At 41.6% G+C, this 15582-nt stretch overlaps 1 protein-coding gene and 1 long non-coding RNA gene across 3 annotated transcripts in view; one reads left to right on the forward strand and one right to left on the reverse strand.

The window, feature by feature from the left end:
- The window catches only part of UBE2L3 (ubiquitin conjugating enzyme E2 L3), a 17462-nt gene extending 6204 nt beyond the window's left edge, over positions 1-11258 (reverse strand). Inside the window, exons 1-2 of one of the 2 annotated variants that reach the window (XM_086856391.1) lie at positions 11175-11258; positions 2963-3058 (exon numbers count right to left, since the gene is read on the reverse strand). In XM_086856391.1, coding sequence (XP_086712517.1) covers positions 2963-3058; positions 11175-11201 — 123 coding nt within the window. In that variant the 5' untranslated portion in view covers positions 11202-11258. Of the gene's footprint in view, positions 1-2962; positions 3059-10525; positions 10852-11174 lie in introns of those variants that run through there. The other variant, XM_023937555.2, reaches the window with a different exon arrangement.
- On the forward strand, positions 11196-12961 carry LOC147649908 (uncharacterized). Its single transcript, XR_015277825.1, has 2 exons — positions 11196-11281; positions 12725-12961. It is a non-coding gene; the product is annotated as an uncharacterized LOC147649908 (long non-coding RNA).
- The last annotated feature ends 2621 nt before the right edge of the window (positions 12962-15582 follow it).

Consider the following 15582-nt stretch of genomic DNA (forward strand, 5'->3'; position numbering starts at 1 on the left):
TTATTCCCTGCTTTGTGTTTCGAAAACATAGTAAACCCTTTCTGAGACACAAACAGCAAGCCTGACAAGGGAAATGGGTTTCTGAAGAGTTATTTTGTGCGTCTCACAACATGGTGGCATGAACAGCAATGCAATTTGGTTTGACAGATCTCCCTAAATGTTTCGAGAATGTTTTTGTGCTGACTACACAAAAATCTGCTGAGCATTCATTGGTACTAAAGATAGATATTCACTGTGTTTGCTGATGAGAACATTCTGAATTTGTATGCAGTTTTAGCACCCACTCTTATCAGATCAGTTTTGAAGGAGCAGGATGAGAGAACTGTGAAGTGAGCAAAGCAGTTCTTCATGCTGAAACAGAAAAAACAATGCCCAGAATTTCACTTGGAAAAACCTGTTAGACTACTGATACTGATGCTTCAGATACTGCACAAGAGAGGCAGAACAAAAATAAAACCATTGCTACTTTTAAAGCCTATGAAAATACTGTTCTGCACTGAAAACAGTAACTACGGAATGAAGCCTTTCCAAACACTCTGGGAACAAGAATCAAAGGATGAGAGCTTCCAGTTGGTGTAAAGTATAATCACACACACTCTTCATTAGCAACCAGACCCATCCCTGTAATCAATTCCACTCCAGAATTTACCAATACTTGGCAGTGGGGAGCATTCTATTGAAATATTTGTCAACAGAAAACATTTCATTTTAGGCTCATCCATGTGGAGAATCTGGTTGTGTGTTTGCAAGAAATACAGCACAGTTTCTGCCAGAGAGGCAACTACAGCGCCTTTAAAGTAACTTTTTACCCAAGCAATCCTAAAAGCTTTGGAAGTTGAACTAATAACTTGTGGCAGTGGTGACAACTTAGGCAGACACTGTCCATTTCCCCCACAGCTCAGCTGTTCTTGCCTGCATCATGTGCTGTAATTTGTGAGGATGTTCAGTGAACTGACACAAGTGACCTGCCTTCAAAACATCTATTTTCTTCACTGTACCTCTTACATGAACATGGAGCATGGGCTACCTAGTCTTTTTTTAATGTTGAAATCAAATAAATAATGTACCCTGGCCACCCACAGGACAGAAACTACTTCATTCTACAATTTAGAACATGAAAAGAAGTCGACCGGGTATCTTCAGCTTCTCAATTGAGTGAACACCCTTAAAAACTAACACTTGTTCTGAGGAATAAAATATGTTACAAACATGATCTTTACATTTTCAAGCTTAACAGCTCATCTTTACGTTATCTTTCACAGTAATTCTGTAGGAACACTATTAAAAATAATAAGCCTTATCTTTCACACCATCATTAAACAGCTGACCAAGAAATGCCCAATTATAGCATTTAATAATCTGCAGCTGGTTAGTCCTACTGAAATATGTTTCTTTAAACCCTAAGTAAGGACATTTGCAAAAATGGAAACAGCACGTGAAGCAAAAACACAGAGAAGAAAGTTTAACTTTGAGTGAGCTCATGTATTGCATTTTTAAGCTATCAACTGCAGTACCAAAAATAGCTCAAGAGACAGTAACACCAAAACATCTATAGCATAACCTCAGTATAGAAACTTATACTACTCTTTGAACACAAACAATACATTTTAAATTACTATAGCAAGTGCAATTTCTTAACAAAATTCTCCCTTAACTATATCAGCAGTGCATTTGAGGTTATTTCCCCTGTAACAGGACATATTACAAACCAAAAGGCAGATCTGGAGCACAGTCCATTGTGCCAACATTTAAACACTTGTGATGCTGCAAAGCTTTGCAAAACAAACAGCACGCTCATCCTCTGCTGAGCAGAAACTGTTAAAAATAACTGCTATACACCACACATTCCTAATCTTAACAGGAATAAACAAGTATTTTCGTGTTTTGCTTTATTAGTCATATTTACCAACCTTATACTGCTTCAAAGTATTATCAAAGCACTAAACTGTTACACTTGAACCACAAAGTGGCTGATTAAAGCAAGTTGTTCCTCAGCTCTAATTTCAGTGTCAGATCCTGCTTGCTTTGTTTGCAGTAGTGTCAGCCACTCCAAGGAATCACTTGCAATCCATAAGCAAACAGTAAATGTAATGTATTCCACAGCATTTAAAGTGTAAAGGCCCAGCCATTACCTCAGCCTGTGCCATGTGAGCTCCAGAGCAGCCTCTGACTAACGAGGCAGAGGCACTGCAACAGAGATGTCTCAAAGTCTTACTCATATAATAAAAAGACAGACTTACACTGGTTGGGGAGGCTTTATGGCAGCACCCACAGAAAACCACAACTGCTGCCCCCATGGCCCATCCCCTATTGCTGCAGACTAAAAATAGCTCTAAGAACCAAACCAGCCATTTCCCACTGCTATGGGCCACAGCAGGGGAAAAAACAAGAGGTGAAAATCCAAGTGATTTTCAACCAAGAAACTAACACAACACATTTCCTGCTTTCCCCTTAGTAACAAATCCCTCTGTATTCGACTAAGAAAAGGGTTATCTACTTTGATTAAACATTCCCTAAGAAGACTGTAGTGCTTTTAAAAAAACTAAGTGAAATAGGTTTACTTTGGCAGTAACTAATGCCTAAATAAAGATACTACTTTCGTTTAAAGAGCTCACTTTGGAAAATCCAAACCTTTTCCTCGCATTCCCAATACTCAGTTATAACCTACTAATAAATCTAGTAAATTAAAAAAACACATTAAGGAGTTTGTATTTCCATTCTTTTTCCTCATGATCATGTACATTTTGTACTCTAGACTTAATGTAAAACCAAACTTCACTTGCTTCCCCCTTCCAACACCTCTCCCAGCAGCCCAGAGCCACCATGGAGCCTCAGCCATGTGTCCAGGCCTACAATAACGAATCATTTCATGGTCACCAGCAGCACTGCTGAGCTGTGGATTTATGAGATTCAAATGATCCTCGTTTTATTTTAAAGCTCATAAGGAGTAGTCTATACTCACAGGAACAATAAGCCCTTGCCAGGTCAATAAATTAGCTTCATCAACCTGGATATTACGGAAGTTTTTCATTCCACATTTGCGGATTTCTTCAAGCTCCTGGAAAGCAAAACAAAGTGTTAAGTGTAAGTTAATAACTGTATTAACCGAGATGCTCACATCATTATAGACAAAATGAAGCAGAAGTATTAAAAAACTAGATTTAAAAATGTTTTTCTATCTCAAATGTAAAATAGGGCCTTTGGTCACAGACTATTGATAATACTCTGACTGTAGAAATAAAATGCATCTTAGGACTTGGGTGAAGGAAAACAGTGATTTGGAAGAACTATTTCATAATAGTTTTAAACAGGGATAAAACCACTGAACAGGCCAATTATTTCAACTGAAAATGAACAAATTCCTGCATGAACAGCTTAAAGTGATCCAAACCCAGAAAAATATCAATCTAAGATAAACAAGCCTTGTTTGGAGCAGTAACTTGAAAAGATTCAGCTCTCTGTTTAGTACCTCAAAGCTCACACTATTAGTACCTCAAAGCTCACACTACACACTAGGATTTCTCTCTTTAAAGCTGTGTCAGTCTTGAGCAAGGTTATCTTTCTGCACCAGTCAAACTATTTTTAATCAGTTAGCAAACCAGGTATCAACAAAATAAATATTTCAGCATTTTTATATTTAAAATGACATATAAGCCCTACTGTAGGGACTATTTCATGAAGTATTTCAGAAGACCTAAAAAGAAACACCTCAAGGTTTCACTTTTATTTCCCCCACAACATTACAGTCCTTTGTGGTTGAACTCTGCCATTTTATCTTTAAAGAGAATTTAACCAAATATGAATTCAAAAATCATCCATAGCAAAACATAAAAGTTTCTCAGTGCTTTCAAAACTGCAGCACACGCCTGGTGGCTGCACAGGTTAGGAAAAATGTTGCTTATACAGCAGCACTGGGGTGCTCTGACAGTGTTCAGCTCTGCACTAGGTGCAGGCATCTTGCAAAATTAGGCTGGATATAATTATGATAAACTCTCCAATTACAAGCAAAAGCACTACACAACGAAAACTAAAAAAGATCAGTTTTTCTGCTACAAGTGCTGAACTGTCCATGGTTTGTTTTCTAAAATACCTCTATGTTCATCTTGGATCAAACCTCTCTGCACTTGACTGGCAGATTTAATACTTGCAGTAACCCCTTGCATAAATTCAGCATCTTGATAAAATTCAAAACCAAAGGGAAAATGGGAATTCCAAGTGCATGTGAAACAAAAATCACGAGAGCCACATACCAGCAAATGAACATTTATATTCCTACCCACTGCAAGTTTAACCTTGGAGGTTTGGATACTGAATTGATGCCTAACACTATCCTCATGATACTAACAGTGACTTTTTAGTCTAGACCCATGGATTAATCCCCAAATTCTTCTGCTGCTCGATTTATGCAATGTCACAGACAATTTGGGTGCTTTTTTTTTTAAGAGCTAAGAGGATTATCCTATTTCCTTAGAGCAGGAAAACATAAACCCCCCCAAAAATAATCCCATGAAGCATATTTATATGGATAGAAAGAGCAAAACAAAATATTCAAAAGAAAATAACCTTTATGATCGCAGCTCTGAGAGGTGCTTTACCATCACTCAGAGTGCAAATCCCCCCAGTCCCTTGAGTGCTCCTGCACAAAGCAGCAGCTCAGGGAGAGCTGGCTGGACCCCAGGCTGACTTTGTCCTGACAGGGTCAGGAGAGGAACTTGCTCTGAGTTTTGCTGCTCACTCCCATCACATACAGACATGCAAACCACTACTCTACAGCATGTAAAAGGAATAAATTCCACTCCACACTAGATGTAACACATCAGACACTGGGAACAAAAGGAAAATGGGTTTAGACTATTTTCTAGTTAGTATAGTAAAAGCATCATGCACATGACAGAAATCTCCCCCATTACACCCAGTGGGACTGCAGCTTCCATGCAGGAACTTTTGTCCCAGGTTCAGGCAATAGCATTGTACCACTGCTGGCCCAGAAAACAATCTTCCAGATGCAAAAAAAGGAAGGACTATGACTCTATAATTCAGGTATGTTATTAAGCTAATAGAACAAATTAGAAAAGCGTGGCTTCACATTGCTGGAAGTTCAAACACCTACATTTTATAGTTAGATTCAGGTTAAAAAAATTGGATGCTGAATTAAGAAATGGAAGAATCCCACACAGAGATCATTATAAAATTGTAAAACTTTGTATGTCATCAATGAAAAGTTAAAATAAATATACAAATTGTTTCCCATTTTTTCTCAAGTCCACCATATGAGGGAGGGAATTAAACAGTACAGAGGCACTAAAGTAGACAAAAATTATTCAGGCCATCTTCCTCTTTAAACTGACATGTGAGGCCTTTGCAGGAACCCACTTCCAAAATCAAAGCCGTGGTAAATTACTGGAGTGTGTCAGGCCTGTAGCGTGCCCTTCTCCTGCGGGAAGAGCTGACAGCTGTGTGAGGGACAGCCAGGGATAAAGCCGGCAGCTCCGTGTCTCACACGCAGCCAGGACTGCAGAGGTCAGGGACAATCCAGCCACCTTAGCAGGGCACACACCTGAACTATGGGCTTAGACAGATTGCAATTTATACTAGAAACTGCTTTTGTTATACTAGGGAGTGTTTCAGACTTTGTATGTCACTCCAAATGAATCAACTCCGTGGTGGAGTTCTTTACAAACAGCTCTTTCCCCACTACAGTCCCCACAACTGCAGTTTAACACTACACAGGCCAGCAGCTTTCAGGAGTGGTAAGAGCTTCACCAGTCACAATTTAAGGGTATGAGGGGAGGTTGTTTGGATTTTTTTCTTCTGGCAACTGCCAAAACCCATAATAAAGATCTAACTGCCTCAGGGCTAGGGAGGCAGACACAACTGCAGTATAAAAGTACTGTTAAAAAAGTGAATGAGCTACTAAATACTTTCAAGCGACACAGATTAAAAGCTAACAATAAGTTTAACGTGGGCTTGAGCAACTCCAAAGGGACAAAAACTATTTTATGAGATAAAAGGATACAGTCCAGATATTTATTTCAAAGTAATACTTACGAGTCTAGGCAGACAGTAAATAGATTAATTCCTTTTCTTGTCCTCCACCCCCTAATTTTGTCAAGTAACATAATTAAAGGAGCACAAGAGGAGCATAACTAAAGGTTAGATGACTGCAGTAAATTTCAGTCTTCACTCCCCGCTCCTTTATCAACCTTGCATGTGACCTTGGCCGCTTTGGTTTATCCACTTGAAAAACTGAAATGTCTTAGTTCATGGGGCTCTCTTGAGAAATGATCTTTTTAATTTGGAATTTGATGTTCGAAGCGTTATACACAGCACATGAAATGGAGAAAACACTGTTTTAGAGGAGGTACCTGATCCTCAAGCATATAATGCAGAAGGTAGTCAAAAATACATACTACTTCTCATATATAACCATTAAAGGTTTAAAAATTGTTATTTTTCAATACTCTGTGCTGTTCAAATCAAAAATCAAATGTTTGAAAGTAGAAAGAAAAGGGGCATCAGCTTAAAATATAGCTAAGTCCTTTAAAAAACCTGCAACTATGTTGTCTGTGCATCTTTCAAGTTTTGGGACTTCTCTAAAAACCCAAGCCAGAAAGGAAAATGCAGTGAAGGCAAATACTTCTAAGAGTGCAATCCCAGAACATGGGAAAAAGTGTAAGAGCTGATACTGACTTTAGTAAATTCTGCCTCAAGCCCAGAATGCTACTAAATTCACAAATAAAACCAAAAGTCTCCTGAAATAACTCTAAACCATTATTACAACTTATATTTATCTGCTTTTGAATACATCCTCTAAAAAATGCCTGTAAGTCAAACAGGCTCCAAAACACTGATCAGGAACTGGCCAGTTTCACTTTCTGCATTTACAGTACAGAGAAGTCTTAATAAAACACCTTAAAATCTGATTCTACCACACACACACAAACCCCCAACCCATCACAAATCCAACCAAAAAGAGAAATAGAATTTAGTTCTTTCAAGAATCAGCAGTGTTTCCTCTGCAACATTACAATCCTGGATACTCACGTCTTATTGACTGAGCAATTCTATTTTTTGGCAAAGTAATTTCATTTGATTAAAAATCCTTTTGTCAATTCTCAGTTTCAAAAAGGGAAAATGCATGGATATTCTCACTTCTGCCTAAGGACAATCATATGTTGCTCAAAACCGTATTTCCCTTGTTACTAAGAACTGAAGTTTGGATCAATTTAAATTCTTTTTCAAGTATCAGAGTTGTTTAAAACCCCTTTATTTGGGAGCACTACAGTGTTTACAGGACCACAGCATCCTGGAGATTGCAGGCAACCTACTTGGGTGTGGTCCCATGTTTGTGTTTTATCATGGAGTTCAACAGTTGCATAAATGTTTGACTATGGAACTATGGAAGCAGCATAAAAACAATAACATTAAAATAATTGTCCACATATCTCACCTCCTATGTGAAGTGTTATTTACTATTTAAGCCAATTTTCAATTTCTACCCCTAAAGATACTTTTGAACATCTGAAAACCAGGAAACCAAAGCATGCATCTTACAGACACCTGAGCTCCATCCCAGGCAGTCACCATGGAAGGGCCCAGCTCCACACCTGGGGCAGCACAGCCTTCTCCAAGAGCACCCAGACACCCTTTGGGAGGTGCAGCTCAGCACCACATGCTACCACCCCTGCAAGTACTGTGAGTGTCCAACACCACAAGAGCCTTTCCTCTGCACCACACTGCACTTAGCTAGGGATCCAGCATGGAGAATGGCTTCTTTTACATTAGTAGGTGGCAACTGCGCAAAGCCTTTCCTTGAAGTCTCTGGCATGTCTCTGGGAGATCTGTGCTCCCCATCATATGGCCTGCAGACAATTTCCCTTCTATGAGAAAGGGCCATGAAACCCAGCACCCCTTTTAAAGAGAAGCCTTAGATCCTCTCCTAAATATAGTCACTCCGTATTTGCCTGTTTTAACCCTGAGAGACTGTCCACACCACCACATCCTTGACAAAGACTGCTTCATTCCCACCGTTCACATTTCAAAAGGAGTCAGGATTCAACAACTGGGGCACTTAGAAGAGATGCAAGGGTGGCTCACAGACCAAACCTCCACCTCAGATGTCATTGGAATATGAGTCATTAGCCATGTTTATTCCACGTTTTTGCTAAGCTAGGTGTGCTCCTGGAAGGACACACCTCCACAGAGATGCTGTGAATCAGGGGAGAAGACTTCAGTTAGATGGCACTATTTGATGGGACCAAGCTTGGCAAAAAGAGGCCATAAAAAAGGTCTTTGGCCTAGGGAAGGTGATTTGTTCAAACACACACTCAGTTAACAAGCCGATCTTGTTGTCTTTATAACTTGAATTCACGTTTAAAATTGACCGGTACAAGTACAACGGCAAAATTTATAATGCTTGTTTCACATAGAGCTTTGTGAACTGAAGATGCAAATGGCTTCCCCAACTGGAAAAGGGCATCCATTCCCACCTGGACAGTGGACATGACTCCCAGTTTTCTACAGGCAGACAGCGAGTTATTATGGATGTACTGCATCCAGTCTCTTTGAGCCATGGTGATTAATATGAATAACTATGATGCATGATTTGAGTCCAGAAAAAATGCAGTACTTCAAAATGTTGGCAAGACCTTAAGGAAACAGGAATTGCTTAATTTTATATAACTATAAAAGGTTTAAGGTTTAGTCTCATTTATCAAAGACAAACTTGATTATTTAGCTCAAAGAAAAGACAGTTAATGCTTATCCTAAATTATTTTAAAGGTAATTGACTGACACAGAAAAAAACCCTATTTCCTTTAGTTATAATCACTCATCATTCTAAGGCCCTGACAAAGACACCCCAAAGACTCTTCCCAATTGCAAAACTTCAGCATTGAAAGACTTTAAATGCAAGTGAACCTGTAAATCTGGGACTTTAACAGTGATATTAAGTTGATACATGTGTGAGTCTGGACCTTCACATCATGCTGCAGCAATCCCGATGACATCATCCCTACGACAGCTCTACTTTGTTCCTACCGAGATGAATGGCAAAGCCAGAGCCTTTTGGGCTGCCTTGACTCCCCAGAGCAGGAAGGGAGCTGCTGACTGAACAGCCTCTGCAAGTTGTGGGACAGAGCAACCCACAGCTCTTCAACTGCATAAAACCCACACATAGCACGAACAACCCACAGATATTAGGCAACAAAAACAAAAGTGAAAATATAAGAGGTAAATTATCAATATCTCCTTCATTCCCACGCCACTCCCTCTGAGAAACAAGTGCCACACCAATTTTCTGGAAAATCACATCATCAAAACTCATTTTTAGTGAATTTTAGTGAAAGACTGAAGTACTAATGTTTCAGAAGTATAGTGAAAATGAGGAGGGGGGCTGAAAAGCAAGAGACACTGAAAACATTAAGAATAATTTTTCTTGCCTTTTCTTGTTATTTTAAATTAACAAAAAAATTTGCAAATATATATTATTCCTACCAGAGTAGTAGTGATGTGCTTCTGAACAAAACTGAATGTATTTTTTCAGAACAGGCAGAAAAGCTGCCTTATAAAAATAGTAAACAACCATTTAATTTTATATCTGAAAATAAGGGGAACTTTGAGTATGAAGCAACAGACACAGTGATTATGATACTAAAGCCCTGAGAACATATAGAGCTATCAAAAATGAATCCCATCTCACCAGGATCCTTAAGGACAATTAAAGGTTTATGCCTACTGATTTTTAATATATATGAATGACACTCCACACAATCTATCTACTACTTAATTTTTAAATGTTCCATAGACTATTTAAACCAACAAAATGAGTCTTATAGAAGCACTGCTGAGTTATTGGTTTATTCCAAAATACCCAAGTTATAATGGTTATTTATACATCTGCACCATTAAGGAAATACAACTTCAGGGTGTGCCATGAACATGTCCTGGTGAAATCCCAGCCCTACTGGAGGTCCATGTCCTTGAAGCCAGCTGTAAAACTGGTATTAAAGGATTAAGTTTAACAGAATCACCCAAATATCTATCAAATACCAGTGCAGGGTTACTTTCCACCCCACAGGGATGGGTTTTTTAATAAGGCTGAAACATTGCTCAACAGTTATGGGGTCTTCCCCCTCCATTTCCCAGGACTGGCCTGTGAAGTTCATTGATTTCCCCGCAGGCACTTTGCATGCAAATTTGGGTTCTGCCATAGCATTTTACAGATGAATAAATTTCATGCTACTATGTGCGTGTGTCCTAGGCAAACCTCACTGCTTACAGTTTGTGATGTTAATTAGCAATTATATACAGCACATAAAAAAATTTTGAGTGCTTTGGGGGCAACAGTTACTATTTTCCTTCTAAGTACCTTCCTCCTCAAAGAAATTAATGAGAAACATAATCCCGAGTGGTATTTAACCATAAACTCTAGGTGCTCTTGGTTAAAGCCCAACTGGGGCCGAGTTTCCATTTCCAAGTATCATTCACGATTCAGAACAAATAAGAGTGAAGACAAAAACATTACCACGTCCGCAGCGAATGAAGAAACTTCTGAACCCAGGTCCATGTTTCAGTGTGATAAACCTCTTACTCATACAAGGAAGAGGTTACTCTCCGAAACAACGAAAACGAAATTATTTCATCCCTGGGCGTCTGGGGACGGTTCCTCACCGGGGCGAGCGTGGGGGAGCGGCGAACCTCCCTCCGCAGGGAGGAGAGAGAGCTTCCCCGCCGAGCCCTCCCCCGGCAGGGCCGCCGAGCCCTCCCGCCGTCCCGGGGATGCCCCGGCCCCAGGCGGCGGCGTTTCCTTCCCCCCGTCCCTTCCTCTTTGCTTAGTCACCCTGGAGCCCCCCGAGACAGGGGGTCGGGGCAGCCCGCGGCGCCCGCCCAGCGCCCCCGCCCAGCCCCGGGCGGCAGCCGGGCCCGCGGGGCGCTGCCGGAGCGCGGGGCGGCGGCGGCGGGGGGGCGGCGCGGCCCCTCACGGCCGCGGCCCAAGTGCCGGCTGCTCCCGCTCTGGCCGCTCGGGCGCGGGGCGCCGCCGAGGGGCGCGGATGAGGCCGCCCCACCGGGGCGCGGCGGGGGAGGCGGCCCCGCGCTGCCAGAGGAGGCCGGGGCGGAGGAGCAGCCGCGGGAGCCGGGGCCGCCCGCCCGACGGCCCTGCCCGGCGCTGTTACCTTCATCAGCCTCCTGCTGGCCGCCATCTTGGCTCTGCTGCTGCGCCCCACAATGCATCGCGGCGCGGGCCGGCCGCTAAACCCTGCGCTTCCTGGGGCGGGGCGGGGTAGGCGCTCCGCTGGGCTGGGCTGGGCTGGGCTGGGCTGGGCTGGGCTGGGCTGGGCTGGGCTGGGCTGGGCTGGGCTGGGCTGGGCTGGGCTCGGCTCGGCTCGGCTCGAGTCGGCGCGGCTCGGCTGTGCTCGGCTCTGCTCGGTTGTGCTCGGTTCGGTTCGGCTAGGTTCGGCCCGGCCCTGCTCGGCTGTGTTCGGCTGTGCTCGGCTCGGCTGGGCTCTCTTCTGCCCGCCTCGGCTTGATTCGGCCCGACTCGGCCCCCGCCGCCCTGAGGTCTCGGCGGTGCCTTTTCAATAAGCAGTCACTGATTTGAAAGTGTTGCTGTGCCTTTTTCTGTTTACTGTGCATCCCCCAAATTCCCATGCATTCCCCATTCCCCCATCTTCCTCGGCGGGGAACAGACCTGTAGTTACATGCTTTCTCAAAAAAGCCCATATCCTCTTCAGAGCCCTTTGGAAGCTTTATTTCTTAGTTTCTTCAAATACACTGAAGGGAGAGGGAAAGGCGATTTGAGAAGAGGCATCTGACCACAGAACCATCCCCAGCTCTACTGGTGTCTGATAAAATTACCTTTGGCCTTACCTCACCTCGAACAGTCCAGCCTCAACCCCTGCTTCCAGCACCCTGACACAATCTCCAAGGGAAAAGTGCTGTGGAAGAGGAGAAAATCCACTGTCAGAACTAGTCAAGCCTATAATTTGCCATGTGCTTTTTAGCTCTTTAGTGGAGCTCTTACTGTAGCTGCTCCCCAGCTCTGAAACACTGGATCCAGCATCACTGCAGGTGTCCTCAGGTATCCAAGACACAGGGCTGGCAGACTCAAGTTCCTACATGGGCATGGGACATAAGTTACTACATCACATCTAAAATGCCACCAGACATCTGTGTTCAGGTATCTGACATACTCCCTGAAACCTTCTCCATTGACCCAGTGTACTCAGGAATTACTCCAGGACTGCTGGATATGTGGCCTCAATTCCCCTTTCCTCCACCCTTGTGTCAGTTCCTATTCTCACTCAGTCTAACACTTATTCTACAGAACAAGTCACCAACAAAGTTCTAAGCTCTAAAAGGAACTTTACAGACTCATACAACCTGAAAAAGGGAATGTGGTTATTACAACAGGCTTTCAAAAACTTGTAAAAACACAAAAGAAGTTTTTAATTATGAAGCACAGGATCATAATCTTAAAATTAATCCTTGAATAAGGTATTTTCTAATCAATATTTACATTAATATAGTGCTTATTGCTAACAAAACTCAATCAGCATTTGTTAATGAAATAAGTTATACTGCACTTAGAGGAATCACCTTAATCCTCATTTACTTCATATGCATATTATGAAATAGTTTGTAAATAGTTGTGAAATATATTTGATGATCATGATAACTTTATTCTATTAGATATGTAAAGATTTTTGCATTCATTTTACTCCAGGAAAATGGAGTCAGAGGAAGCTGAAAGAGGCAGACCCTCGTGGGGAAGGAGTGGAGAGATGCAAAGCGAGCCTGTGCTGACTGGGTGGAGAAGTTACACACACGACAGGCAGGCATGGCTGTGAGAAACCAGAAGCTGCAGAGACTCTCTGAGGATTCTTGATGTGCTGCTGAAGTGGGATGCTGGTGATGAAGATTTTAAAATGCTGACATCTGATAAAAGAGCTAGTTCAGATTCTATGATTGTGAAATGTAGTAATACCTAAATCTGATACCATGGTAACTTGGAAGAAGTGTTCTTACAACTGATTATCCAGATGTCTACAAATATGAAAAACAAGCTGCTTCAGATACTATCCTGATTTCTTTATTTGCCAGAACTCTATTTATATCTTCAGCTCATCTTTATTTGACTGCACAGTTTTCCAAGACTACCATATGTCTTTGCATATTCTCTAAAGATTATTTTCCCCAAAATACAATTATTCCATTCCTCAACTATACCTGCATTGAGACACAGTCACCAAACACCAGAGAGTACTAGAAGTACCACAGGAAATTCTGAAATTACTATCTGTAGTTTTAATCCATGAATTTACAGCTTGTAAGAGAGTGTCAGAAGTAGCTGGGATAATTATAAGATAATCCGCATTTCCTTTAACAAGACAAAAATACCGCCCACACTACAACTAACAACAGCCCAGCCAGCTCTTATGAAACTGGTGTTGAGTGTAGCTATCCTAACAAATTGAACTTAATGTTGAAATCATTTATTGCAGCAGTGTTTGAGAAGTTTACACAGAACTGGACACATCTCACACACCTGCTGCCAGTACCCTGGATCCTTCCAATGCCCACACCAGGCGGGACCCGAAGCAGATCTGATGGTGCCAACACTCACGTGCATCTTGTGGATAGAGGCTGCAGTCGTGCTCCCAGTGCTGGATCTCACCTGGGTGCCACTTACTAAGTCAGGACATGCTGTTGTACAATCCTGGAGAAGCAGCAGGAATTTCTTTTCAGACAGAATTTCATCAATTATATTTCGTACTCCTCTGTCAGCAGCAAAATCCAGGCCATTTGTTACATTGTTCGGAAGATGGTTCTGCATTTTTAAACTTGCCTTTTGGTGTAGTTTCTAGGTTGTATCTATTATTTTACTTGACACTTAAGAGTATCCAGAATGCAGGTTTTAGTGTTTATCCTGTAATATCTTCAAAAGATTGGACACTAATACCTGCCCTCTGCCAAAGATAACTTTCTATTACATTTCCACTTTTTAAAGCAACGTAACTGTTTCACTTCTAAAAAAGAAATTGTGCAAACACACTTGTGTACAAGTGAGCCACAAGAGCCCAACTGTGATGTACTAAGAGTGATTAAAGTGGCTGAGGCTCTTCCACCTACAGGGGAGGAGATTGAGAAAATATGATCAAAGCTTATGAAATCATATAGGCAGGGGCTGAAATGAATATGAAGCTGTTATTTATCAGACTGGAATGAAGGTACACACACAGAGACTGATCAGGCATTATAAACTGCCCAAAGACAGGGCCTTTTTCCACAGCAGATAATTAATGTTTGGAATTCCCTACCACAGGCTGCAATAAAGGCAACAGTTAGCAGGTTCAAAAAGAAACTAGTCAAACTGGGTAACAGGTCTGTTCATGGATTAGAAAATAGAATAGGCATGGACTAGTCTAACATCTCCAATTGATGCCTGATCATGATTATGGATACTTGGAAGTGTGAGGTGGCAGCTGTTGGTTGCATGGTGGTCCCTAAATAAACCATCCCCCCCTGCCATGGGCAGTGAGAGAGGGGAAGGATAGTTGGACCTCTGTTCTGGTCCAGCTGGACACTTCAGACATTCAGGATTCCTTGGATGTGATGGTTTCTAGAATATAGACAGAATTCAGATTTCAAATGGGTTCTAATACCTTGAAAATACATCAAAGGGAACTGTAATCCACAAGGGCAAAATTAATCTCTAGGTAAAAGGTAAAAAGATAAGATTAAAAAATAATTAATGCCTTAAAAAATTATAAGTCTCTCCATTGGAATTGCTAAATCCAAAATGGTTAAGGAAAAAAAAAAAAAAAAAAGACATAGTTTATTATTCTGTTGATAGTTCTCCATCCTTTATTCCTGGCCAACAATTTAAAGTTTTTATGTAGGTTTTCTTGTGTCTTCAGTCTCTTAGATCTCTAATGACAAGCATTTAAAAGCAATTAATTATGTATGATGATTGCCATCTGACATTTGTTCTGTCTAGTAAGTATCCATTATAAAATTATAAACTCATTGTCTTCCTCCTGCATTTTGTGTGTCATGAATGTTATTAAAATGATTGTGTCCTATAGAGATGCCTTTCCCCTTGAATGCAATATTCCTTAACTTAATAAAATCAATGCATTAAGTCCCCTTTGATGCTGGAAACTGGTCTGGAGATGGCGAGGGGAATGTGCAAAGTACAATAATACCATGAACTTTATGCTCCTTTCTATTCATGCTTCATTAGTTTCTATCAGTCTGAATCAGAGGCAGGGTCCCATGGTGCTAGAAACTCTGCACATCACAATGAAAAAGACCATTTCTCTCTGAAAAAAACCCTGAGCAGCTGTGATAGCTGGGGACGATCACCCCCAGAGAGACCTAAAGGGCCTGGAGGGACTATGGAGTGTTCTTCAAAATAAGAACTGCCTTGGAGGGCAGGGAGCTCTCTGGAAGTGTGGCAGGAGGCAAAGCAGCACAAGAACACTGAACTGCTTCTACTGCTCAGCAACTGGAAGAAAGAGACAGGTAATGACATAGTGACATGAGACCACTTGCAATGGAAAGAAGCTCTTGGCTTCTTTC

The sequence above is a fragment of the Cyanistes caeruleus genome, chromosome 18 (assembly GCF_971803275.1).
Source record: "Cyanistes caeruleus chromosome 18, bCyaCae1.hap1.1, whole genome shotgun sequence".
Classification (NCBI taxonomy): domain Eukaryota; kingdom Metazoa; phylum Chordata; class Aves; order Passeriformes; family Paridae; genus Cyanistes; species Cyanistes caeruleus.